Source organism: Ornithorhynchus anatinus, chromosome X5 (assembly GCF_004115215.2).
Source record: "Ornithorhynchus anatinus isolate Pmale09 chromosome X5, mOrnAna1.pri.v4, whole genome shotgun sequence".
Classification (NCBI taxonomy): Eukaryota; Metazoa; Chordata; class Mammalia; order Monotremata; family Ornithorhynchidae; genus Ornithorhynchus; species Ornithorhynchus anatinus.
The window spans coordinates 8906683-8931823 of NC_041753.1; the positions used below are offsets into that span (position 1 = coordinate 8906683).

General features: G+C 52.0%; 2 protein-coding genes across 3 annotated transcripts in view; one reads left to right on the top strand and one right to left on the bottom strand.

Annotated features, from left to right (window-relative positions):
• Positions 1-5821, top strand: part of TSTD2 (thiosulfate sulfurtransferase like domain containing 2) — a 34269-nt gene extending 28448 nt beyond the window's left edge. Inside the window, exons 7-10 of the mRNA XM_029055209.2 lie at positions 26-144; positions 845-1003; positions 1768-1906; positions 5573-5821. Coding sequence (XP_028911042.1) covers positions 26-144; positions 845-1003; positions 1768-1906; positions 5573-5805 — 650 coding nt within the window. The 3' untranslated portion in view covers positions 5806-5821. The remainder of the gene's footprint in view (positions 1-25; positions 145-844; positions 1004-1767; positions 1907-5572) is intronic.
• A 4139-nt stretch (positions 5822-9960) lies between these two features.
• TMOD1 (tropomodulin 1) overlaps positions 9961-25141 on the bottom strand; it is a 94252-nt gene continuing 79071 nt past the window's right edge. For both annotated transcript variants that reach the window (XM_029055211.2, XM_029055213.2), the window contains 4 exons: positions 23914-24021; positions 22633-22776; positions 20889-21033; positions 9961-10183 (listed from right to left, as the gene is read on the bottom strand). In XM_029055211.2, coding sequence (XP_028911044.1) covers positions 10119-10183; positions 20889-21033; positions 22633-22776; positions 23914-24021 — 462 coding nt within the window. In that variant the 3' untranslated portion in view covers positions 9961-10118. The remainder of the gene's footprint in view (positions 10184-20888; positions 21034-22632; positions 22777-23913; positions 24022-25141) is intronic.

Consider the following 25141-nt stretch of genomic DNA (forward strand, 5'->3'; position numbering starts at 1 on the left):
GCCGTATTTTTTGATATGGTTTTAGGAGTCCATTTATCGCCGGGTGAATTTCATAAGGAAGTAGAAAAGTATTTATCTCGGGCTAATCAAGAGCAAAATGACACCATTTTATTGGACTGCAGAAACTTTTATGAAAGCAAAATAGTAAGTTTGGTTGCCTTTATTTTTGGAGTGTGCTGTTTTATGTTCAGTGAAATGGATCGACTCTTGCTGAAACGGTGCATGTTTTCAAGGAGGAAACCTGCTCACTGACCTTGCCCATGTTAGGAAATCGGTTTTGGCTTTTCGCGGCTGCTGTCCGAGCACATGATACTCACACTGCCTTTAGATGAGCGGGGGCGACAGCCGCAGCAGTGTCGGGTACAGTTCAAGATCCTGAACTCAGGACTTGGTAAGAAAGTACCGGCGAGCCTGCCTTGGACATCTCCCGTGTCCAGCCGTGCTTATCTCTCTTGTTCGGTGAGCCCTCGTATTTGCCCCTTGGACGTCTCCCTTGTCCCCATTTTTTTTTCTGAAGAAGGCTCCCCTTTAAACTCTGAGCCAAGGGAGACGGCCCGCTGAACACCGTGGGACCCGCGGCTTCCTCATCTCCGCCGTCGGCAGCTTAGAAAAGCAAAGCGGTTGAATGGCCTGAGCCTGAAATTAAAGAAATAATGCTGTCGAGGGGAAGACCTAAATGCCACCTGCTCCCTTGCCCGGTCCCAGGGTGTGTTTGTGAGGGGGAGGAGGCGGCCCCCTCTCCAAACGATGGCTCCTGTCACCCCTCCGCCTACCGCCTCTCTCTAGTTGGCTTCTTTCAGCCACGGCGTTCTGTCACTCGGCCATCCGTCGCTTGCTGTTTTAGGGACACTTCCGGCGCTGCCTGGCTCCAGACATAAGGAAGTTCAGTTATTTCCCCAGCTACGTGGATAAGAACCTAGAGCTTTTTAAAGACAAGCGAGTGCTGATGTATTGTACCGGAGGAATCCGTTGCGAGAAGGGCTCGGCCTACCTCAAGGCTAAGGTGAGCCGGCGGCGGCGGCGGAACCCCTCGGGGGGCGGGGGTGAAGGAGGACGTCACGCGGGGGGCTGAGGGCTCCCGGGGGCGCGGAGGGCTTCCGTGGCTTCCATTCGGGGACTACGAGAGGTGGGAAGCCCGGTGCCTGTGAGCCTCGTAAACCGAAGAGCGTCACGGAGTTGGGAATGAGAATCCCGATCGAGGATTTCGCCTTCCCTCTCTCCCCTCCTCTTCCCCTCTGCCCCCGGTCACTGAACGTTGACTGAGGAACACACAGGTGAGGGGGGAGGCGCCCGTCGGCCACGTGGTAATGCAGAATTGCGCGGTCCCTGGTTGGAACAGTACTTCGAAGACCGGTCGATCAGTGGTTTTGTGGGTTTTTTGGAGCACTTAGTAGGTGCAGAGCACTGTACTAGGCGCTTGGGAGAGTACGGTGCCACAGAGCCGTATGCCAGGTGCCATCGCGAAAGAAGAATGAGGGCACACACGGTTACCACTCCTGACCCTTTGGTTGGTGGCGTTTGGCCACGCTCTCTTCACGGCGGCATTTTGACCGCACCCGAGGACCGGCCGAGAAGGGCAAGACCAGAAACGCACGTTTGTTGGGGGCTTTTGGGGGGGGGGGGGGGGGACGACACCCGGGTTGCCATCCCTCTTCCCCCGCCGTCTGGCATTTCAGGAGGAAGAATCTCCGTCCGGTCTCGTAGCAGTATTTGGGATTTCCCATTAGGTTGTGCGTTTCTATTCCACTCTGGTTTTATTCCATCTAGGGAGTGTGCAAGGAAGTGTACCAGCTGAAGGGCGGCATCCACAAATACCTGGAGGAGTTTCCGGACGGCTTCTACAGAGGGAAATTGTTTGTGTTTGACGAGCGTTACGCTCTCTCTTGCGGTAATGACGTAGTTTCAGGTAGGTCCGGCCGCCGCTTCCCACAGCCCCCACCCACGTATGGATAGCCGGGTACAGTCCCGCCAGGCCTGCCTTTCGGTTGAGTATGGAACCCCCCTACCCGAAGAAGAGACGCACACGTGGGCCACCCAGCTCCGGAGACCTGGCGTGCCCCCCCCCCCCACACACACAACACCACCAACGGGGCCTGGGTTCGAGAGGAACTTACCACGAAAGTCATACGAGGGCATTAGAGCGGGGTGTGAGCAGTTCAGACCGTTTTTGGTTTCCTTCCCACGTGCCTTAGTTTTGTAATGAGCAATTTAGTTATTTCCACCATTAACGTGTTTTCGTTACACAGTTTGGCTCTGACACGACGGAGGCGTGTTCTCACAACCTGGTCTCTTCTGGGTCTAGTAATGATGATAATGCGATGTGTGTCGAGTGCCCACTGTGTGCCGAGCACTGGACCGAGCCCTAGGGTGGACCCAAGATAACCAGGTCGGGCACAGTCCCTCGTCCGGCGTCGGGCTCGCGCTCTTAAATGGCGCTCGGCACATAGTGAGCGTTTAACAAACGCCGTCACTGTCACGGAGGAGAGCGAGCCGATATTGAAACTTCATTTTCCAGATGAGACTGAGACCCGGAGAGGTCAGGTGGCTTGTCCACGGTTAGACGTCGGGCGAGTGACGGAGCCCGAATTAGAGCGCAAGTCCTCCGACTCCCTGGTCCCGTCTCTCTCCAGTAGTAGGCCCACGCTGCTTTCCGGTACAGTCCCCCAGTTGGTACAGGTAGATTTGATGTAGGAAAAACCGGTTGTATGTATGGCAGGGCCTACTTAGCCTCTGTTCTTATCCTTTCTATGCTCTACGGTGTTCTGTATTTATTTGTGCGCGCGTGCAGATTTCCGGTAAAATACCAAGGGCAAGGGAATAAAGTATCCTGCTGGCGGTGGGCCTGGCGATAACGTTTGTATCGAGAGGTCAGTTTGGGTGGTATCTTAGAACCATCCATCCCCATTCAGTCCCCAGTTGCCGTCTTGTGATATTTTTTTTCCCACGACACAAGGGTCTTGGAGAACACAACCCTGAGAGGTGTAAACCTGGATGTACTCCTAGCTACAGCAAATGATCACTGGGAGTCGAAGTGGAATCCGTAGCATCGGCCCGAATTTGGGGGCCAAACTGTGTGTGCAGGGGCGTGAGGGGGCGGGGGGAATGGAGGGAGAGAGAGAGAGGAAATGGCCTTAAAGTGCTCCAAGAGTAAGGCCGACATCAATATTGCATGGAGGTTTAAGGCGAATGACATTGCTCCACTCCATTCGCGGCGTCTCAGGATGAGCGAAGATGGGGGTCGTAGCCAAGACTCTGGGATCCCAAGTCGCTCCTTTCCATCGTTTACGGGCTTTCGTCCGTTGGAAATTCTGAAACGGCAGGTGGTCGCCCATCCGGGATATTTTTGAAACCGTCCTGCGTGGAGATCGATGCCTCAGTGGTCTCCATAGTCTAAAGCCAGTTTTCCACCCTCTTTTTTTTCTTTTCACCTGCCCCATACCCTACTGCCCTGCGTCGTCCACGACCTTTCTCTCCCCGAGTAACCGGCCCCTGCACGGCCCTGGGAGGGAGCGGGGGCAAGGCAGAGCCGTGGTGCTCTGAGAAGAATGAAGTGGCAGGTCGGGGCACAACCGCTGCCTCCCTCCCTGCTCTAGAAGTTTGGGTGCTGCTTAGTATCGGCTCCGCGGATTCTCGGAGACCTTTCGTGCGAGAAACACCGTTGCGTGGAAAAGGCCAGCGGTCCACCTAAAGTGACGGGAACCTCCCACGCCAATTTAATCCCGAGGTCTGACGGTGGGCAGGGGACACAGTCCCTGTCCCGTGTGGGGCTCGCAGTCTGAGTAGACGGGAGAACATTTGAGGAAATCGAGGCACAGAAAAGCTAAGTGACTTGCCCAGGGTCACACAGGGAGGAGTGGGCAGAACCGGGATCAGGACCCCGGCCCTCTGACTCTTTCCCGTGCTCTTTCCTCCAGGCCGTACTGCTTGAGTGCAATCCGTTGGATCTGGAGGAGGAGGGAGGGGGGAAATGTGGCCTAAAAGCCGCTTCTTAGGCCACTCGGACTGAGGGCCGGGGGGCGTTGGGGGGTTGGTAGGTGGGGGCAGAGGAAGGCAGACCGCCGGGGGTCTCAAAAAGCGATGAAGAATTGGACGTGAATGCGCCGCGCATTCTCCTGCCGAACGCCGCTCTCCAACTCGCCCTTCGATCCGGCCTTCCGGCTCTTGCCTCTCCCACCTCTGTCCCCTGGCTCAGATTGTTCCATCTCTCCCCCCCCCCCAGCAGACCACAACCCCTCTCACCTTCAGAGCCCTCCTAAAATCCCACCTCCGCCACCAAGCCTGAACTCCCAAGACCCCCGATCACCTCGGCTCATCAGCCACCTTGAGTGCCTCTGTATCTATTTCTTTACACCCCCTTTCCCCACTCACCTAGGCACGTGCGTTCGACTGACCGTACCGTGACTAGATAAGTCGGTAGTACAGGCTCCTTGTAGGCAACGAACCCGCCTCCCACCTGTTTGACTTTTCCAGGCACTTAGTGTCGAGCATTGCATTCGGTAGGCGCTCAGTAGGCGCCTTCTCCACTACCCCCGTCGAGGACACTCGGTCTCAGAGGCGTAGGAGAAGTCCCGAGAGCGATACGGAGCGAGATCCAGAGAAAGGCTTAAGCATCCCCCCAATCAGGGCCCAGGTCTCAGGAGAGTGAGCGAGGACCCTCCGCACCGAGCGTGACCCGGGGCGTGAGTGCCAGAGAGTTTGTGCTTCTCTCTCTCTCTCCCTTTTTCCCAACTGTTTCTCAAGAGCCCGTCTCCCTCCCACTCTACATCTATCCCCCTCGACCAGCGTCTCGGCCCCCATCCTCTCCTCCCCCCTCGCTTACCACTAGCTTCAGCCTGGCCCCCCTTTGACTCCACAATCTTAAGGGCAGTGTGGGGTAAACACTTCCTGGGTGTCAAGCCCTGTGCTAAGTGTTGGGACAGGAATGACGTGATCGGGTTGGACGCGGTCCCTTTCCCATCTGGGGCTCCCGGTCTAGGAAGGGAGGGAACCGAGATACGGGAAAGTTCGGTGACTTGCCCGACGTTCACCCGGCAGGCAGGTGGCAGAGCCGAGATTAGAACCCTCGCCTCCCGGACCCGTGCCCTTTCCGCTAGGCCACGCCAGCGGGCAGATTAAATCCGTCCCGGACAACCGCGCGGAGTCTTTGGGTACTCGATTTTACTCTTCTAACGGCCCTGGAAGAAGCACCTGGGAGCGTCTGTCTGCTTTAAGCCGCGGCCATCGCGGGATAGAGCCTTTAGGCGGCTGCTCTTTTGATAGGAGAGGCGAATCTCTGCGTATTCATTTTCAGCGGGTGGGTGTTCTTTCCACTTTTCAACCCCGAAATGTTGCGTTCCTTCTGAGTGGTGAGTTGAGAGGGTTAAAAAAAAAAAAAAATTCACTTAGGTTGTCATGAGCGCGCGCGCGCGCACGGATTCTTGAGGTCAGCCCTGAGAGAGCTCCTCGTTCGTCAGAAGCGGGAGCTCCGCCCCATCCCAATCCGGCTGGGCCCCGCGTGGGAGTGACAGATGTGCGTACGGGAGGACGCCTTTGCCTTTCTCGCGTGTAACCGTGACTTTCCTCTCCTCCCCAGAGTGCAGATACTGTGGGACCCAGTGGGACCAGTATAAACTTTGCTCCACCGTCCCTTGCCACCAGCTTGTCCTGACCTGCTCTCGGTGCGCAGAGAAAGGTCTTACGGCCTGTTGTCCCGTCTGTCAGGAGAAAGGAGTCCACCTCGCTTCAGGTCCTACCGCGAAGGTTTTCAAAGAGGAATGTGAATGCACAGCCAAACGGCTCCGCGTCCCCACTGAACCCCGACAGTAAAGGAGAGAGCCCTTTTGATGGTGAAGAAAATCAGCTTGAGAACGCCGGGTATCAAATTCTCTATTTTTCAGGTCTCGCCTGAGGGCTAAGGATCTTCACGTTCTTCCTGTAGGAAACTCGATTGGAGTCTCTTCTCCCAAAGTTCCCAGCTCCGGAAATAGGGGAGAAGGAAAAGGAACCCACGGGGTGGTATCCGGGAGGCGCTCACCACGGGCCGGGCACTGCGGTGAGCGCTGTCGTGGGTCCAAGGTGATCAGGTCCGATACTGTCTCTGCCGACTTAAGTCGGAGGAGGTGAGGGTATTTCATCCCCATTTTTGAGATGAGGAAACCGAGGCACGGAGGAGCGAAGTGTCCGGCCCAAGGTCCCCAGCAGACAAGTGGCAGAGCCAGGATCAGAACCCCGGTCCCCCCCGCTCCCCGGCCCGTACCCTTTCCGCTAGCCGACCCTGCTTCCCCAGTAGCCCTTCTGGCTGTAGAAATTGCACCGCGGCAGACGGTAATCGCGAATGCCAGTGCCCGGAACCTGTAATCTTAGGGATGCTTGATCGCACCTCGGTCCGTCATTGGAGAACATCAGCTAGCAACCTCTTGCACCGCCGCACGGCCCTGCGTGCCGGAAAGCCGTCGGGGAACCGACGGCCCGACCGTCTTCCCCCAACACGAACGGGAGACTTCGCTTCGTCATCAAATCTTTGTCGGCCCAAACCGGTATCCCGAGGGTGGAACCTCCGGCTTAAAAACGTTGCAGAGATCCTGGATCCTGGGTGGGGGGGTGTATGTATGTGGTGGTTTTTTTTTTAAATAGAAACAACCTGTTTCTATTTCTGAATGATGGATCTTTCCACGGTACCTAGATCACGCACTGAACCTTAAGGACAGTAGTGAGCACTAAACATCTGTCGAGTGTTTTGAGGAGGCCCCGGGGGCCCGTTTTTCTAGGCGGGCCAAGAGCCGATTTACTGTGGCCCCATTTGGGTTCGCAACAGCAAAATGACCAAACCGTTCCCGCGGGACCGTCACCGAAAGAAAACCAAAACGCTAGGGCCGCAAGACGGTAAACGTGGCCCGGAATAACCAAATCCGGGCTTCCTTCAAAGAAATTTACGCTCAGCCCCTGGGTCCTCCTTCACTGATGTAAGTTGCATTTCTTAAAAAAAACAAAAACCAAACCCCCCCCCCACCCCGAGATGACCCGTCTCTCTGAGACCCGTTCGGGTTTTAGTGGGGATCAATGCAGCGCACAGTGGCAGCGGGCTGTCGAGCCAAGACTCCAATCTGTGCCGATCAGATCAGGGGACTTTCTCCCAGGCCGGCCGCGCCGTTTCCGAGCCCGCGATATCTGGGAGAGAGAGAGGTACCTTTTCCGCCACGCGGCTTTCAGGCAGTTGTTCCCGCTGGCCCCGAAACCTGCCGATTCCACGTCCCGGGCGTTGTGAACGGTCTCAGGCGACAGTTAACGCGTGATGCCAACCCACACGGCCAGAGAGGCAGGGTGTTCCTTTAGCCAAGGCTGACGGTAATTTTCCGATCCTTTAACCAACGGCGTCCCGCTCCGCCTCTGACACGTCTGCTGTTCTGTAGCCCTCAGACGGTGACGGCCGAAGATCTTTTCCGTCCGTCTCCGGCCCATACGATACACACAGGAGCATTTTAAGTGTGATCCCCGAAACGCCGACGTAAGGTCTGCGTAAAAGGAAGCGAGTCCCGTTTTGCCACCTCTAATAATGTTGGTATTAAGCGCATACTCTGTGCAGAGCACTGTTCTAAGCGCTGGGGTCGATACAGGGTAATGAGGTTGTCCCACGTGAGGCTCCCAGCCTCCATCCCCATTTTTCAGATGAGGGATCCGAGGCGCAGAGAAGTGAAGTGACTTGCCCACAGTCACCCAGCTGCCAAGTGGCGGAGCCGGGGATTTGAACCTATGACCTCTGACTCCCAAGTCTGGGCTCTTTCCACTGAGCCACGCGGCTTCTCTAAATGTTGGTATTTGCTAAGCGCTTACTATGTGCAGAGCCACTGTTCTCAGTGCTGGGGTAGATACAGAGTCATCAGGTTGTACCACGTGAGGCTCACAGTCTTCATCCCCATTTTCCAGATGAGGGAACTGAGGCGCAGGGAAGTGAAGTGACTTGCCCACAGTCACCCAGCTGCCAAGTGGCAGAGCCCGGGATTCGAACCCACGACCTCTGACTCCCAAGCCCGGGGCAGGCTGTCCGGGCTCGTTACTCCTCGTTCTCCCCCCCCTCCCCCCCCACTTCGACTTGCGGGCCCCACGTGGGACAAGGGTGGGGTCTGACCTGATGGTCTCGCGTCTACCCCAGCGCTTAGCGCAGTGCTCGCCCTTATCAGGCCTTTAACAGGCGCCACCATCATCACCGAGGCTGCGAAAGATCTGTCTTTTGGAGGAGGAGGAGGACGCTTGCTGAGCCGGGTGGACAAGAAACACGCAGACCACGAGACGAAGATCAGTCGCTTTAATGGTACACGGCACTTTCCAGTGATACAACGGTGCAACTGCAGTCGTAGTTCCGAAAAGAGAAAGTGGTTTACAAGATGCGGCTCACGGGTTTTTAACCGGTTTCCTGCAGCACCTTGCCATTTTTAGGCCAGTGTCTTAACCTGGGTAACTTGAAAGAAGTTCCCCCAGGACGGGATTGCCGGGGTCGGTCTGGCCCCCCCGTCCCCCTAGAACCTTCTCCGAGCTGAGAGCCATTTTTTTTTCCCCCCTTTTTTCCTCGAAAGCAACTGCAACCAAAGCAAAGCGTTCTCCCGCTTGGCGGGCCGCCGCAGCCCCATCTGCACCGTTCAGCTTTTGGGCTGGGGGTGGGGGGAGGGGGGGGGGCAAAACCTTAAGGAGTTACTGTGTCTTAAATTATAATCTCTTATAAATGCAATAAAAATACTGGTTTATCTGGCACTCTGGCAGAGTAAAAGGCACAAGGTTATTTTGGCTTCACATTTTCCATAGATGGGTTTGGAAGGTTTGAGAAATATCGGAGGGATCCCCAGAGCCCCGGCTCGCGACGGTCTGAGTTTATTGCCTTGAGAGCAACAATCATCATGCTGTCTGACTTGACTCCACCTTCTCCTTTCTCAACTGGAGATGTGCTCATGCTCCTCCTCCCACTCCCCCCACCCCCACCCCCCACCCCCCCCCCCACAACACACACACACAATCGGGAGCTTAAGAGGGACCAGGCCGATGAGTGGGTTTTGGGATTTTTTGTTTTTTGGTTTTTTTTCCATTGCAGCTTAAAGCTTTAATTCCTGGGCTCTTTTGGGAAAGGGCGGGTCCGTTTAGCCAGACGACGGAACGGGCGTTCGAGGCTCTAAGCGCGTAGGTGAACGATACGGCTCTAGCTCCTCCGCAGAGCAGGTGAACCCTGCCAGCATTTCGCCTCCGCCTACCCCACCTTTGGCATCTCTTTCCTTGAGGAGTAGAATCCCCCGGCATGGGCACTGTCAAGTCACGGCTTTTCCCAACCGTTTGTAAAGGAGAAGGCGTTTCGGGGAAGAAGAAAAAAAAAATCTCGACATTCAAGGTGATGATATACATAAAGGTGACTCTGGAAAATTCAGGGAAAAAAAGTGTTGCAGGGCTGATTAGGAAGATTTGCCATTTTGAACATTAAAATTGCTTTTCCCACATTTTCTACTGCTTTCCAACCTGAGAGAGGATTTTTTTATGTTCGATTCTAATGATTGCTTTGAAATCGCTGTCCCACAAAGCTGTGGCCTTACTCCTTTTACCTCTGGAAATGCACGCAAAACAGTGACTCTTTGGCAAACTTCAGATGCCCTCGATATCCTCCGTCTAGTTAATCAACTCAGCAAGTGCAATTCTGAAATTTCTTAAAATGAAAAGGGAAACCATAAAAATGATCACCCTGCCGTATTCGCTAGATATCTGAGATTATAATGGAAAATAAAGTATTTTGTAATGCTTCTAAAACGATCTGGAGTAGTTTGTCCGTGCCTATCCATCCTGAATATGTCGGAAACACCACACACGGGAAGTCCATACAGAAATGAATCATTTTGCCACTACACTACGTTTCTCAACGAGACCAGCGGTGTTAGAGCCTAGGCTGCATTTCACTAAGGAAACCTTCACGGTAGCCATGGTTTCGGTTAAATCTTCAACTACAGTCGCTAGTTAACTTAAAGCCTTTAGTGCATAAAGATGCAGTAGTAGAACGGAACCACACGATTTTGTGGGTGTGGGTGTTTTGCCTTTAAGTTGCCACAGTTGAACACAAACTATATTAGCACAGGGCATCCTGTTCAAAGGCACATCTCCACCTCCACACGCTACACGCCACTCCGGCACTTGGGAATGATGGGGCCGGTCAAGTCCGCAAGCCGCCTCTTCCTTACTGGAAAAAAAGGAAATAGAGACAACGTTCAAGCAGAGCAGGCGCTTGGGCATTTCTACGGATTGGGCATTCACAAAATGTTTAAACCTCTAAAAAGCACCACCAAGCAAGATGAAGAGCGGGCCCGGTCTTCGGTATCGGTACGAAATTCACGTCACCTCGGCTGCTTTTGCCCTTAAAACAAGTCCCTGCCCCCCCCCCCCCCCGCCCCAAAACTGATGGCCAGTGAGGTTAGTGGCTCTCATGGGGTTCGCACTGATTAAAGTTAGCTGGCGTGGACCTCTTCTGCATCCATTTGCCAATTACACTTGAGCGCTGATCTGTGACGTTCAGCCACCGCACCGTAGCGCCCACTCTTAACGTCCTTCCCTTTACTCCCCTGACCGCTCAAGCCCTCGGAACGGATGAGGCCGAAGCCGGGCGCTGGAGGGGATATCCTGCTGTAGAACGCGCTGCGCCGCCTTCCTCCGGGGCCGGACCGCTACGCGTTTCCCGCCCAGCTCCCCCCGTTTCCATAGTGAAACGAGGGCTCTCCAGCTAGCGACGCCTTCGGAACGCGGGGATCGGTCTCTCCGGATGGGGCTTTTAAAAGCCCAGGCATTTTGCGTGAGTTATTTGAAGTAGCGGAGTGGCCGGAAGAAAGCAGAACGGAGACATTAGCTCATAGGCTGATGGTAAAGAAAGCCTTCTCGGCAGTGCCCCTGATTAGAGAAAGTACGTAAGTAAAGGACTCTAGTGTCTGCAGGGGAGTGTCAGGCAGAAAGATGCAAGAGCCATAGAAGGGAAGAGGAGAAAGGGATCCGTGTGGGACCACGGGTGGCCTGAGGAGCGCAGATGGTAAGCTCTCGCCAACAGAAAAACAATTCTATCTGTACTTATGCGTCTTCCCGTCCAGAGTTGAGATGCTCTGCCAGAGGCCGCCAGAACGACCCATACGAGCTGGAACACGAACCGGATCAGAGAGCTTCTGTGCAATGCTTAAAATCAGAGAGGTCATTACCCACCGGTGGCATCACTATACAGGTAAACGGTGGGAGCTGGGGTCCACTTGGCACGTGAGACGACTAATTCGGCAACCAAAAAAGCGAGAGGACGATAGCACGGTTGACTTGGGGCACTTTCCTGGTGTGAAAAGGATAAAACTGACGACGAGTCCGTGCTACGTACCGCAAAACCGTAAATTCAACCCCCGGGGAAAAAAACAAAACTACAAAACCATAGAACAAGAGCGTTTCATCCCCATCGAGGTGCCGATAAAGACTTTAGGTATGCAGCTTCTTAATAACTCGGCCAAATACTGAAAACTTCAAATTCAGACCAAAGAAGTGGAGGTGAAATTGCTGCAGAGAGGAAGCTCAGCCATTTCTTCGCTTCTGTGGATTGACAAGCATCGACCCCCCCCTCCCCGTTTTCCAGATGAGGTGAGCGAGGCCCAGAGGAGTGAAGCGACAGGCCCGAGGTCTCACAGTGGGGGCGAATTAAACGCCGATCACGCTTAGGACTAAGATCTGGCAGTAATCACACCCGAGCGGATCTCGGGGCTGAATAGGCTGCCCGGGCTAAATGGAGGTTGGGTGAAAATTCTGAACCCTATCCTCTAATCTCACCCCGGCGGAGAGTTACTCTCAGCGTTTAATTCGCCCCCACTCTAGAGAGGGATGTTGATTTCCTGGGCCTGACTGCAAGTCCCCAGGAGACGGGGAAGCAGTACGGCGTAGCGGCTAGAGCACGGGCCTGAGGGTCAGAAGGTCACGGGTCCTAACCCCAGCTCCGCCACTTGTCTGCCGTTGCGACCTCGGGCCCGGCCCTTCACTCCTCTGGGCCTCGCTTACCTCGTCTGCAAAATGGGGATGGAGACTGGGAGCCCCACGTGGGACAGGCACTGTATCTAACCCGATTTGCTCGTACCCACCCCAGCGCTTAAGAAATGCCGTTATTATTATTATTACGCGGAGGAGGGGAGAGGAGGGAAGGGTTAAGGTTTCAACAGCCCACGACTCTTCCAGAGGTTTCCCACGGCTTTTTGACCTGGGGCTCACCGGGTGGGACAGACAAGGAGCAGTGAGGCAGACCGAGACAAATTTCAGACCCAATCGGCCTCCCTTTAGGCGGGGGGCGTGCGGAGCCTTGGACTCGCTCTGCTCGTGCAGCCGGTGAGTAAGAGGGAAGGGAGCCCTGAGAAGCAGCAATGGAGCACCGTGATTTCTTCTTTTGCCGCCCTTAAAGAACCCCCTATAAACTCCTGACTGGCCTGGAAGCTGGGAGATTTGAAGCACTCGAACGGCTTGCCCTCCCGTCTCGCCCATTTCTTACTGCAATCCCAGCCCGCACACGTCGCTCCTCCAACGCCAGCCGTCCCTCGGTCTCATCGGCCCGGCTGCCGACTCCGTGCCCGCTTCCTGCCCTCCCCGTTTACGAACAACAGTCCACCGCCCGCCTCGCCTCCAGAGGCATCCTAAAATCACCCCAACTGAGCCCTCGTTTCCCCTTCTCCCTCTCCCTTCCGCCTCACTCTGGCACTTGGATCTGTACCCTTCATGCACTTGATATTCACCCTACCCTCGGCCCGACGTCTACGTACGATTCTGTAATGTATTTTCGTGTCTGTTTTTACCTCTAGACGGTAAAGTCCTGGCGGGCGGGGAACGTGACTACCAACTCTGTTGTACTGTACCCTCACGAGTACTGAGAACACAGTAAATGCCCAGTAAACACCATTTATTGATTGATGTCCTGAGCAGGCCATTTCTCCCAGTGATCTAGCAATGTGACAGACTGTCCACCGAAGCAAAACATCCTCCCCGCTACATCTGTGGAATTGGCGAGCAAAGAGAAGTGAGGGGAAAAACAAGTGTGGCGATGGTAACATGACACTTGTTAGAGAATTTACTCACAGAAAACAGGGGCACCATCGTTTCGACTGAATTCAGTCCGCTGCGCAGAAATGAACCAGGTCTGGACTTGAGGGGCTGGGCGTGAAATCACGCAAGCAAGGGAAATTTCCTCCCCGGAGCCGGCAGCGCGCAACCCTCTCTTTCCCACTTCCCGGGCTCATTCCGACTGATTTGACTATCTTCTATCCGCCCCTATCTTTAGCAAGTACATAGTTAAGTGCTCAACAAATGCCGCCATCGAAACTCTTCCTTCTTTACTTAGCAAAAACAACTTCAGATCCCTGTTGGGCTGCCTATGTTTTCTGACAGGGGGTTTAGGCAGTGAGATCTTTTGCCTTGGCTAGCTAAACCCTGACCAAGAACAAGGCCACCTTGGCCCAGGGAGCCCAACACCTCGTCCCCTCCGACCGTACCTCGCCGATTTCCTACCTCAACCCAGCCCACTCACTTCACGCCTCTGACACCAACCTACTCACCGTACCTCGAGCTCATCTATCTCTCCACTGACCCCATGTCCGTATCCTCTCTCTGTTCTGGAACTCCCTCCCCTTCGTATATGACAGACCGCAACTCCCCCCCACCTCCGAAGCCTGTTTCCAATCACATTTCCCACCAAACCCTCATGTCCCTAACTCCCTCTCCCTTCTGCGTCACCCTGGCACTTGGATCCGTACCCTTCAAGCACTTAATATTCACCCCACCCTCAGCCCCACAGCACCTATGTACATACCTGCCCCATTTCCCTTATCTGAAATATATTTTCATTGTCTGTCTCCCACTGTCGACCGGAAGCTCCTTGTGGGCAGGGAACCAACTTGGTTGTACCCTCCCAAGTGCTTAGTACAGTGCTCTGAACACAGTAAGTGCTCCTTCAATACCGTTGATCGATCCTCAGCCTCACCGACTTGTGACCTCGAGAACATTTCACCTGCTTTCAAAAGGCAAGAGAAAAGACGGCCATTTCCCAAAAAAGGGAAGAGAAGGCCAAAAGTCTTCGTTTGGCTCAGACCGAATGTGTGTGGTCACGGTCGAAGTATCGTTCCACTGCTCTCTGAAAGGCACTTGGCCCAAAAGAGCTTAATCACCAGGGCCTTTGAGCAAAGGCACTATACTCTCCTGGGAAGGTGTTAACACACTACCACAACACCACATATGCAAAGGGTGAGTATTTTGCACCATGAATTTGGCAATAAGAGAAGAGCGAGGTCGCAGTCCCGGGGTAAGAAGCCAGAAGAGTGGGGAGAAAGGAATGAGTTCCTCTGAGAACCCTAAATACCACTGTTTAGTAATGAGCCCCTCGTGGGATGGGGACCGTGTCCAACTTAATTAGCTTGTATCTACTCCGGCGCTTAGTATGGCGATTGGCAGGTAATAAGTGCCTAACAAATATTATTAGTAGTAGTATCCAGAACTGGATTACCCTTTCTTTCCCCTAAGCCCACCATGGGCCATCTGAGATGGGATGGTTGCCCACAGAGGTTACTCTGCAGTCTGGGAGAAGCGGCGCGGCTCAGTGGAAAGAGCCCGGGCTGGGGCGTCAGGGGGCATGGGTTCCAATCCCGGCCCGGTCCCTGGTCAGCTGTGTGACCTTGGGCAAGTCACTTAGCTTCTCTGGGCCTCATCTGTTCCCTCATCTGTAAAATGGGGACGAAGAATGTGAGCCCCACGTGGGACAACCTGATCGCCTTGTATCCCCTCACCCCCCCCCCCCAGCGCTTAGAACGGTGGGTGCACATAGGAAGCGCTTACCAAATGCCATTATTTATTTATTTTTTATTTCGTAGCAAGCACCTTTCTTCTTGAGAAGTAAAGGGGCTTTAGAGGCAAAGCAAATCGGGCTGGTCACGGTCCCTTTCCCACATGGGGCTCACAGTCTTCATCCCCATTTTACAGACGAGGTAATCGAGGCACAGAGCAGCGAAGTGACTTGCCCAAGGTCAAACAGCAGACACGTGGTGGAGCCGTGGTTAACCTTCGGACTCCCGGGCCCACGCTCTGTCCGCTATGTCATATGATGATCGGTCTCCCCACCTTCTAAGCCTCATTAAAAGCGCATCTCCTCCAAGAGGCCTTCCCCAACTAAGCTCTCATTTACTGTTCTCCCACTCCCTCCTGTATTGCGCTGGCGCTTGGATTTTCACACTTATTCACCCTCCCTCAGCCCCATAGCACTTATGGGCATATCCATAATTTATTTCTTTGTACTACTGTCTGTAACCCCCTTCTTGACTGTAAGCTCATTGTGGACGGGGAACGTACCTACCTACGAACTCTGTTATACTGTACTCTCCCAAGCTCTTAGTATGGTGCACTGCCCACAGTAAGAGCTCAGTAAATGACCGATTGATTGAAAAGGGTTTAAAGAGATGTACATGTAAGCATGGAGCCAGGGGAGATAAAGAGAGTAATCAGGGAAGGCCTCCTGGAGGAGATGCAGTTTCAGAAGGGCTCTGAAGAAGGGGAGAGTGGTCATCCGCTGGGTGTAACGGGAGGGAATTCCAGGCAGAAGGGAAGGCACGAGCGAGAGGTCAGCGGTACGAAAGAAGACGAGGCATAAGAAGAGCAAAGACTGCAAGCTGGGGTGCGGTGGGAGAAGAGCGGGGATATGTAGAGGAGCGGGAGCTGATTGACTGCTTTGTGTTAATTAGCCGTAGTTGAAGATACAACGACAATTTGATTACAGGTGATGCTTTTCGAGAAGTAATTTGTGCTCTGGCACCAATAGAGGCTGACTTCAATTTTCTCCCGTACCGAGCAGCAGAATGTGGTCTGAGAAACCAAGAACTCCGGGAATTGAGAGGGGACAAAGTGCACCTCTCTTTCCAGAGAGTCCTGGCCAATTCGGTGCCCCAGGCAGGTTCATGGACCTGAGGTTCATAGGCTTTAATGCCAATTAAGGTTACTGAAGGGAGGGAAGGTACTGGCCAATGGGTGGAGTCTTGTCCCGAAATGGACAAGGGAAACGGTTGATCTGGCTATTTATAACCCCCCAAGTGAAACCCTTGAATGCCTCCCTGTGGGAAATTAAATCATCCTTGGCATCTCCCCTCTTTTTCTGCACCTCGATCTGGCCGTGACAATCCAAAAGCAAGGTTCGACATCGCGGTGGGAATGTCTAGCTCATCCGAAAACACAGTACAAAACGGAGAAGAAAAGACAGGTGCAGGCAATAGGGAGAGATCCCCCGGCCCAATGGGGCCGGCTCCCTCTGGGAGTTCTGCAGGATCTGAACCACCCCAGGGTGTTCTTTTTACCAACAGCTCAAATATGTTCATTTGCTGTCTCGCTAAAGGAATCCGCTTTATGAAGGGAAGGGTTGGTAGCATTCACTACCTCGGTTGGCCAAGAAAACCTGCTTGGACTCATGAGACCGAGACCTGAAGGAAAAAAAAAATCAGGCCACAAGGAGACAAAGAAGAACCTTTCAGACAACCCCAGTTACCGCTGGCTCTGGCTGCTCACTGCCCAGACTCACCGGCACTATGAAATTGGCAAGCCCGGGCACTCAGAAATGTGATCAGTCTGATGCACCGTTGGAACCGGCCTGCTGGGAGGCACTGCTTTATGGAGAAACAGAAAACCAAGACGAGGAGCAACGCCATCCACTTGCCCGTTTGACGTCCCGTGACGGCATCACCCACCGAGCCAGCCCCTTTTTCCAAACGTCCCCCCACCTAGAGCTTGGAAGCCACCTCTTTCTCCTATCTGATTTTGAGGGTGCTTATGGGCCTGTCCCTTCCAGACTGGATTTGCACTGGAATCCTGGGGCCAGCTCCCCATTTGGGCACAAACCCGTTAGAGGGCCCCAGGGTCACAGAAACTGGGCTCCGGACTCTGTTTGCTATTCAAAAGGTCGGAGGCCCCCAGAGACATCCCACTTAAAAAAAAAAAAAAGGGAACGTTGCTCTCCCCAAACTTGTCACAAATAGCCGGTGCAGGTATAGGGATCCAAACTGTACTTTTGCATCTTGATTCGGGAAAGCCAGCTCTGCAGAATCCATTTTTCAAACCCTCATTATCACAGCAGGTCTGACATCACCTACCTCTGAAAAGACACACACTTTGACTCTGTGGACAGGGCCAGGTCCTTTCTATACTGTGCCAGAGATTATATACCGAACACGCTGAATCGCGGAGAGCGAAACGAGGCAAACTATACTGAGATCCCTGCCAGTCCAACTGAAATTTTGGACTCAGCTCTATGGATTACCAAAGGAGCTATACAATGTAAGTGTCCCCTTTTCGGAGGAATTTGACTTTGAAAAGCCATTTTAGCAGTTAGGGCTGGAAAGGACTGGATATCTTCTATTCAGTTACTCCTCTGGAAAGAAGATTTATATCTCACTTCCCCTGAGGAAGCTTATCAAAGCTGCAAGTTCCCACTGCTAAAGCAAAGCAGCTCTTTTACAGAGTTTGGGGGCTGCAAATCTGCAGGGGGCTCTCTTTCCTTTTTTTTTTTTTTGGTTTTGCCCACAGTCTAGTTACAGTTCCTGCCAAACGCTTTGAATTTAGAGAGGCTCTGTATTCACTGAACCAATTTATGGCCACAGTCTGCTGCAAAAGCTTAGGGGAAAGCCCATTCCCAGGTCCGTCTTTGAAAGATCACAGTCTTCTGAGGTTTCCCCACTACTCGTCTCTCAGTTTCCCTTCCCGGGCTTTAGAGGTTCCGCCCTATGGGTCGTGAGAAGGACCCTGTAGTCAGACTCCGGTGTTCCAGGCTAGTACGTACTATAATGAAACTGCAGCCTTAAAAAAAAATCTACCTTTGAGTTAAGGAAAAAAAAATACGATCCTCTAGTCAGGTGCCTGACAGAGCCGCTGCTTGGTCTTACTTAGACTGATGAATAAGGCCTGGGTAGCAAGTGGGGTCTGTTACTCCAGCAGAGACGAGCCAGTGGTCACATTCTCAGTCCCCTGGGTGAGGGGGTAGGCCAAGTGATATTTGTACCTTATCCAGGCTATGAAATTAAAACCCTGGCAAAATGCCCGAGGATAGAAGACATAGCTTCCAATACCGTGCCCTTTATCACCGTCTAAAAACACCATCTTCAACCATTCACACTCTGATGGGCCCCTTCTTTCATTCATTCGTTTGATCGTATTTACCGAGCAGTGACCGGGTGCAGAGCACTCGGGAGAGTACACTATAATAATAAATGAACACATTCCCTGCCCACAGTGAGCTGACAGTCTAGAGGGGAAGACAAAAATTAATATACAGAAATAAATTACGGATATGTACATAAGTGCTGTGGGGCTGGGCGGGGGGTGGGGGTGAATAAAGGGAGCAAATCAGGGTGAAGCAGAGGGAAGTGGGAGAAGAGGAAAAGGGGGCTCAGGGAAGGCCTCTTGGAGGAGATGTGCCTTCAATAAGGCTTTGAAGGTGGGGAGAGTCACTGTCGAATTTGAAGGGGGCGGGGGGCATTCAGGCCAGAGGGAGGATGTGAACGAGGGGTCAGCGGTGAGAAAGACGAGAATGAGGTACAGTGAGGTGGTTATCATTAGAGGAGTGAAGTGTGCGGGCTGAGCTGCAGTAGGAGAGTAGTGAGGTGAGGTGACTGAGTGCTTTAAAGACCGTGGTTTCTGTTTGATGCGGAGGTGAACGGGCAACTGTTGGAGTTTCTTGAGGAGCGGGGAAGCGTGCTGAACGTTTCTGTAGAAAAATGATTGGGGCATTCATTCATTCAATAGCATTTATTGAGCGCTTACTATGTGCAGAGCACTGTACTAAGCGCTTGGAATGAACAAGTCGGCAACAGATAGAGACAGTCCCTGCCGTTTGACGGACTGTCAAGTGTGGACTGGAGTGGGGAGAGACAGGAGGCAGGGAGGTCAGCAAGGAGGCTGATGCAGTAATCAAGGCGGGAGAGGAGAAGTGATTGCATTAACACGGTAATGGTTTGGATAGACAGGAAAGGGTGGATTTTAGCGCCCTGTGCCTTCACACATTGCTCACACCTCCCCTTTATTAAACGAAAGAAAAGTTCCCTGGACTCTATCCTGCCTGAAGATGCAGCTAGTTAGAAGGACCCAGCTCCACCATTTGTCTGTTGCGTGACCTTGGTCAAGTCACTTAACATTTCTGTGTCTCGATGACCTCATCCGTATAATGGGGATTAAGCCCCATGTGGGATTGTGTCCATCCTGATTAGCTTGTATCCGCCCCAGTTCTGTAGACGTAGTAAGCGCTTAACAAATACCATAACAATGTATATAATGATAATTGCGGTATTTGTTAAGTAGCATTGATAGCATTCATCAAGCACTTACTGTGTGTAGAGCACTGAACTAAGTGCTGAGAAAGAATGTACATGTGGGAATTAATAACAATAATGATGATGATGATGGTTTTTGTTAAGCGTTTACTATGTGCAGAGCACTGTTCTAAGCGCTGGGGGAATACAAGGTGATCAGGTTGTCCCACGTGGGGCTCACAGTCTTCATCCCCATTTTCCAGATGAGGTAACTGAGGCCCAGAGAAGTCAAGTGACTTGCCCAAAGTCACACAGCTGACAAGCGGCGGAGCCGGGATTAGAACCCACGACCTCTGACTCCGGAGCCCAGGCTCTTTCCACCGAGCCACGCCATTAGTCATGGACCCTGACCCTCTGTCCTTAAGCTCAGTGGAAAGAGCCCGGGCTTCGGAGTCAGAGGTCATGGGTTTGAATCCCGACTCTGCCGCTTGTCAGCTGTGTGACTGTGGGCAAGTCACTTAACTTCTCTGTGCCTCAGTTACCTCATCTGTCAAATGGGGATTAACTGTGAGCCTCACGTGGGACGACTTGATTACCCTGTATCTACCCCAGTGCTTAGAACAGTGCTCTGCACATAGTAAGCGCTTAACAAATACCAACATTATTATTATTAAGCACTGCGGTAGATACTAGATAATCAGGCCAGACACAATCTCTCTCCCACACGGGGCTCCCAGTCTAAGTAAGAGGGAGAACAGATGTAGAACAGATGTAGAATCCCCATTTTACGGATGAGTAAACTGAGGCATAGAGAAGTTAAGTAACTTGCCCAGGCCTATGTTCTTTCCACTAAGCCACCTTGCTTCTATTTATTTATTGCCTATGTATATCCATTCTCCTCTCCTACTATGCCCTGCTGTCACTCTTCATTCCTCTCAAGCTCACCTTTTCACCGTGCCTCGTTCCCACCTCTCCCACCGCCAGCCTCCTGTTCTCGCCCCCCGCCCCCCGCCTGGGACTCTTTCTCCCTTCAAGTGTGACAGGCCACCATTCCCCCTCTTTTCTAAGTTCTTTTGAAATCTCATTTCCTCCAGGAGGTCTTCCCCGATCAATTTCGAATTTCCCCCTCTTAGAGCCCCCTTTGACGGCTCAACACTTCGGCATCACCTAAGCACTTGACTATTCGCAACTCACTTTGTCCATATCGTGCATAGATTAAGTACTAACTCTTGCTCATTATCCTCTTTTCTTCTGCCTATCTGTAATTTATTTTACTGTGTCTCCTCTGCTACCCTGGAAGCTCCTCGAGGACAGGGAGCCTGTCCATTGGTTCTACTGACTCCTGCGAGTGCTTAGTACAATGCTCTGTACATAGCGGGTGCTCAATAAATACGACTGATTAGTTGATTATGCCCTAGCCCACCTTGAGCCAGAGCAGGAAAGCTGATCTCTGTTTTCCCCTGCACTCACTTTCTTAATGTGAAAGATGTTTTGAGATGCCACAAGGAAAATACACAGAAATTTCCCCACCATGCCCAGAAACTGAGAGAAAGGCCAGTATTTTCCTTCCCAGAGGAAAAATAAATTGGGTGAAACAGCTTCACTGGGGTTACTCACCGAGATCGTTGTTATTCATCATCGCATTCGATGCCCGGAGCCGGGGTCCTTGCTGTGTGAAGTGATATCCAAATTTCAAGAGAGTCGTATTTTTTTCCAGCATGCTCACGATCTCCATTTCTACCTTGTTGCCTAGGGGCTGGCTCTTCAAAAGGAAAAGAAAGAGGGTGTGCATGTGCGAACACATGTAAACCAAACACTTTCCCTTCACTGCAACACTCTGACCCAGACCATAAGCGAAGCCCACTGTTCTGAATCTCAGCAACAGTAACAGTAACAGGCCCGTGCTAGTTTCACCTGGCCAGGAGAAATCTAAAGAACATCAAGAAGGCCAATCTGGGTCAGACCAATGGTCCAACCAGCCTGGTATTTGGTCTCTAGCGAGGGCCCTGAGGATTCTTGAGGATGAAGGAAAACAAGGTTTCCAGGTGGTTGTTTTCCCCAGGAACCCGTCAGAGGAGCGAACCAGACCAAAAGGGCCTGGCATAGCTTGGTCATTTTAGGAATTCCAAGGTGTGAGGAGGAAGAGGAGGAGAAGAGGAGTCAATTAGAGACCTTTCAACCCCTCAGTCTCCAGCTCACAGGTAGGCTCAGACCAGGAAGTCTAGGACAGACTGTAGGGCAGGAAACCACTCTACAAATTCAAGGTGCTTAAATACTAGCAAACCACACAGAGGATAACACTAATTAACCGAAAACACTAATTAAACTGAAATCATACCAATGTGCAGAACACTGGCTTGGGAGAGTGCAATATGACAGAGTTGATAGACATGTTCCCTGCTCACAGTGAGCTCACAATGCAGTGGGGGTACAGACATTAATGTAAGTGAATAAATTACGGATATGTACGGCAGTGCTGTGGAGCTGAGGGAGGGGTCTTGGAGTGTAGGAGTGGGGCTCCGAGGAGGAAACCCATCCTCCTTACTCAGCTCCTCTCTGGGTTGGATTTCCACAGAAGATGCAATCTATGACCCACCTGCTGGGTCGCTCAGCCTGACAGTCTCAGGCCTCACATTCTACCGGGGGGGACGACTCAAGTTTCTGGTCTCTCCATGCAGGCTCAGATTCTATGTTCGTCACGTGTTCGGCACAGTCCCTGAGCCCATTCCTTCAACTGTGAATATAATCCGTTGCATTCTTTCTCCCATCTGTCCTGCTGCTCCAGCCCCCGGCCTTGACAGAGCCGGCTCAGGGCAGCAGGAGAAGGATCAGAGAAACAATGCAATCGTGGAAATAAAGCCTGAGCTCCAAAGCCAACAGGTGAGAGTAATAAGAATGGAACACCTTTTTTATTTCACTCTTGTGCAAAATGCTTACTCGGGGGGGGGGGGGGGGGGGAGGGGGCGGGTGTGTGTGGAGACTGTGAGCCCGTTGTTGGGTAAGGATTGTCTGTTGCCAAATTGTACTTTCCAAGCACTTAGTACAGTGCTCTGCACACAGTAAACGCTCAATAAATACGATTGAATGAAAATGAATGAATGGTTGGGGAGAAGGAGTCTCTATCCACAGAGGGAAAAGGCCTGAAGTAGCCTCCATGGAGAAATGTGGAATGTGAAGAACCCAAGAGAGTTGGCTAGGCAGACCCTAGAAAGAATCAGACCAACTGCAGCTTCTCTGAAGCATATTCAATTAACAGGAATACCTAGGGACCTCCCATTTTAGCAAGCCACGGAAATAAAATTGGAAACTCGGAAACCCCCCTCACTATGAAGGAAAGAGCAGAAACTCCCATTCACGTTACCTGGTTATCAATTTTCAGTTCTACCAGGGAAGTATTTTGCTGGACTGCCTCGATCAGAGAGAGGATACCTGATCCAGAAATGAAGTTTGATTCCACATTCAGGCTTTTCAACACAGTGTTGACTTTTAACATTTCAGCTAGTGCCTTCAAACACAGAAGAGAAATGATTTTCACACAGCAATCCTTCTCACAACTTGATTTTTCAGGAAAAGATTAAAATGCCATGGCAAGACGGAGAGAGCCATGTTGGGTAATGGAATCCAAACCCCTGTTTGAAGTTCCACAACCTTCTGTACTAGTCTCTTCTGCTTCCCTGCCAGAGTCAGTGCTACTGGGATTGCTGTTTTTACTGTAAAGACCTTTCCTGTTAATTTCCCTCAGCCTTTCAAATTTTCATCAAAACCCATGGAGTGGTCCACCTTTATTCTTCTCATTTGGCTGTCAGAGACAGCTCTCTGACTCCTGAGCTGGGCAGGTGGGCAAAATCCACCTCTGCCTTCCGCTGCCAACAGACTAGAGACAGGAGTTTGATTTCTGACCAGCATGGATGCCACATCTGGTTATGGCTCCTTCGGCAGTGGGGTTCGGGGGGAAGGGAGGCACTAGGAATGCTTGGAGGAGAAACAGGAGAAGTGGGACAGAAGGAGATATGAGGGAGAAAGGGAGAGACTGGGAGAGATAAAGAGAGGAAGCAGAAGAGGGAAGTGGGAAGCAAAAAGGGAAAACAGGGGAGGGAAAGGGACTTAGGGAGAGGAAGAAATGGGGAATGGGAGGGAAGAGTATACTGGAGAGAGAAGAGGGAGATCTGGTGGGGTTGGGGAAGTGTAGAGAAAAAGGGGGAAGGGGAAGAGTAAAGGTGGAAACTTACCCTAATTTGATCTGCCCCATTCCAGAGGACTGAGCCTTTTTCAGAATTCCCTGACCTTTCACTATTGGGAGTTCGGGACCTTTGTTCTAATCCTGGCTCTGCTACTTGCCTGCCGTGTGACCTGGGCAAGTCACCTGACTTCTCTGGGCCTCAGTTTCTTCATCTGTAAAATGGGTATTAAGTACTTGCTCTCCCTCGCTCCCTCAGGATGTGAGCCACGTGTGGGCCAGAGACTGCCCGATCTGATTTCCTCGTATCTACCCCAGCGCTTAGCTCATAGTAAGAGTTGAACAAGTGCCACAATTATGAGCGTACATGCATCCTGTTAGACTGCTCCTAGAGCTCCGGTTTCTTCCCGAGTGGATCTAGGGTGGATCATCCTTGAGGAGTCGGGTATAAAATAAAATACTCACGTGGGCTACAGGATCGTTGCTTCGAGTTCCTACGATGCTGAGTTTCTTTACATTGGTGTTCTCCTTCAGAGCTTCTGCGTATGCTTTTAGAGTTGATATGGGAATGTTCTGCAGAAAGAAACCCAAGTGGTATAGTTTCAACTCCTATCAGGGCTCTCCGATGCCAGGCCCACTCTGCGGACTCTCAGACTAATGCAACCGTAAGTTGACAGAACAAATATGTCTGAAAGGTGGACGGGAAATTATTCCCTTAAAAAATTCACGTAAGACACAGGAGATTTCCAGGAGGTTAGAGACAACCGAAAAAGCCACAAAACAAGGGGAAAGGGCATAGATTCTCCCCTAAATGTCTTCCCTGCCTTTCTGAGGCACTTAGTCCCAGGGGACTCATACTCAAAGGCTACTTGGAAATGTTTCTTTGAGAGTCGGAGAGTAGAGTGACAGAAATCAAAACCTAGCCCACTTTATACAGTATGCTATATCCAATCTGATCGGGAACCCCTTAAAGGAGAAGAGAGTTTCTTGTCGTATTCCCCGACTCCCAGAACCGATCCTTGTGACCCATTTGCTATAAACTTCGCCCTCGCTGGAGAGCCCTGTCCATTTCGAATTAGACCAAATCTGTGGACTCTGAAGCCAACCACCCCCAAGGCAATTCCCTCTTCCACGGCAAAACGAGAATCCCGGGCCCACCTAAAATGCATTTCCCATTTTCCAAAGAGGGTTGTATTACTATGGACGCTGGCATACAATAACAGGGTCTGGATTGAAACGTGTTGGCCAACCGTTCTCTTCATCTCCCTCACTTCCAGCTGCAGCCTAGTGGGACTCAGCCACTTGCCTGCCATATGAGTCCTTGGACAAGTCACTTAACTTCTCAGTGCCTCACTTTTCTCTTCTGTATAATGGGGGATTCAGTACCTGTTGTTACTCCTTTTTAGACTATGAGCCCCACCTGGGACAGGGACTGGGTCTAACCTGATTATCTTGCATCCAACCCGTCGCTTAGTACAGTATTTGGCCCATATCTTGCATCCACCCCATCGCTTAGTACAGTATTTGGCACATAGTCAGCACTTTAACAGACACTACTATTTATCAGCGGTATTTACTGAGCACTTACCATGTGCAGAGCACTGTACTAACCACTCGGAAGAGTACAATACGACCGTTGATAGACACGTTCCCTTGCCCACAAGGAGTTTACACTATTATTATTATCATCATC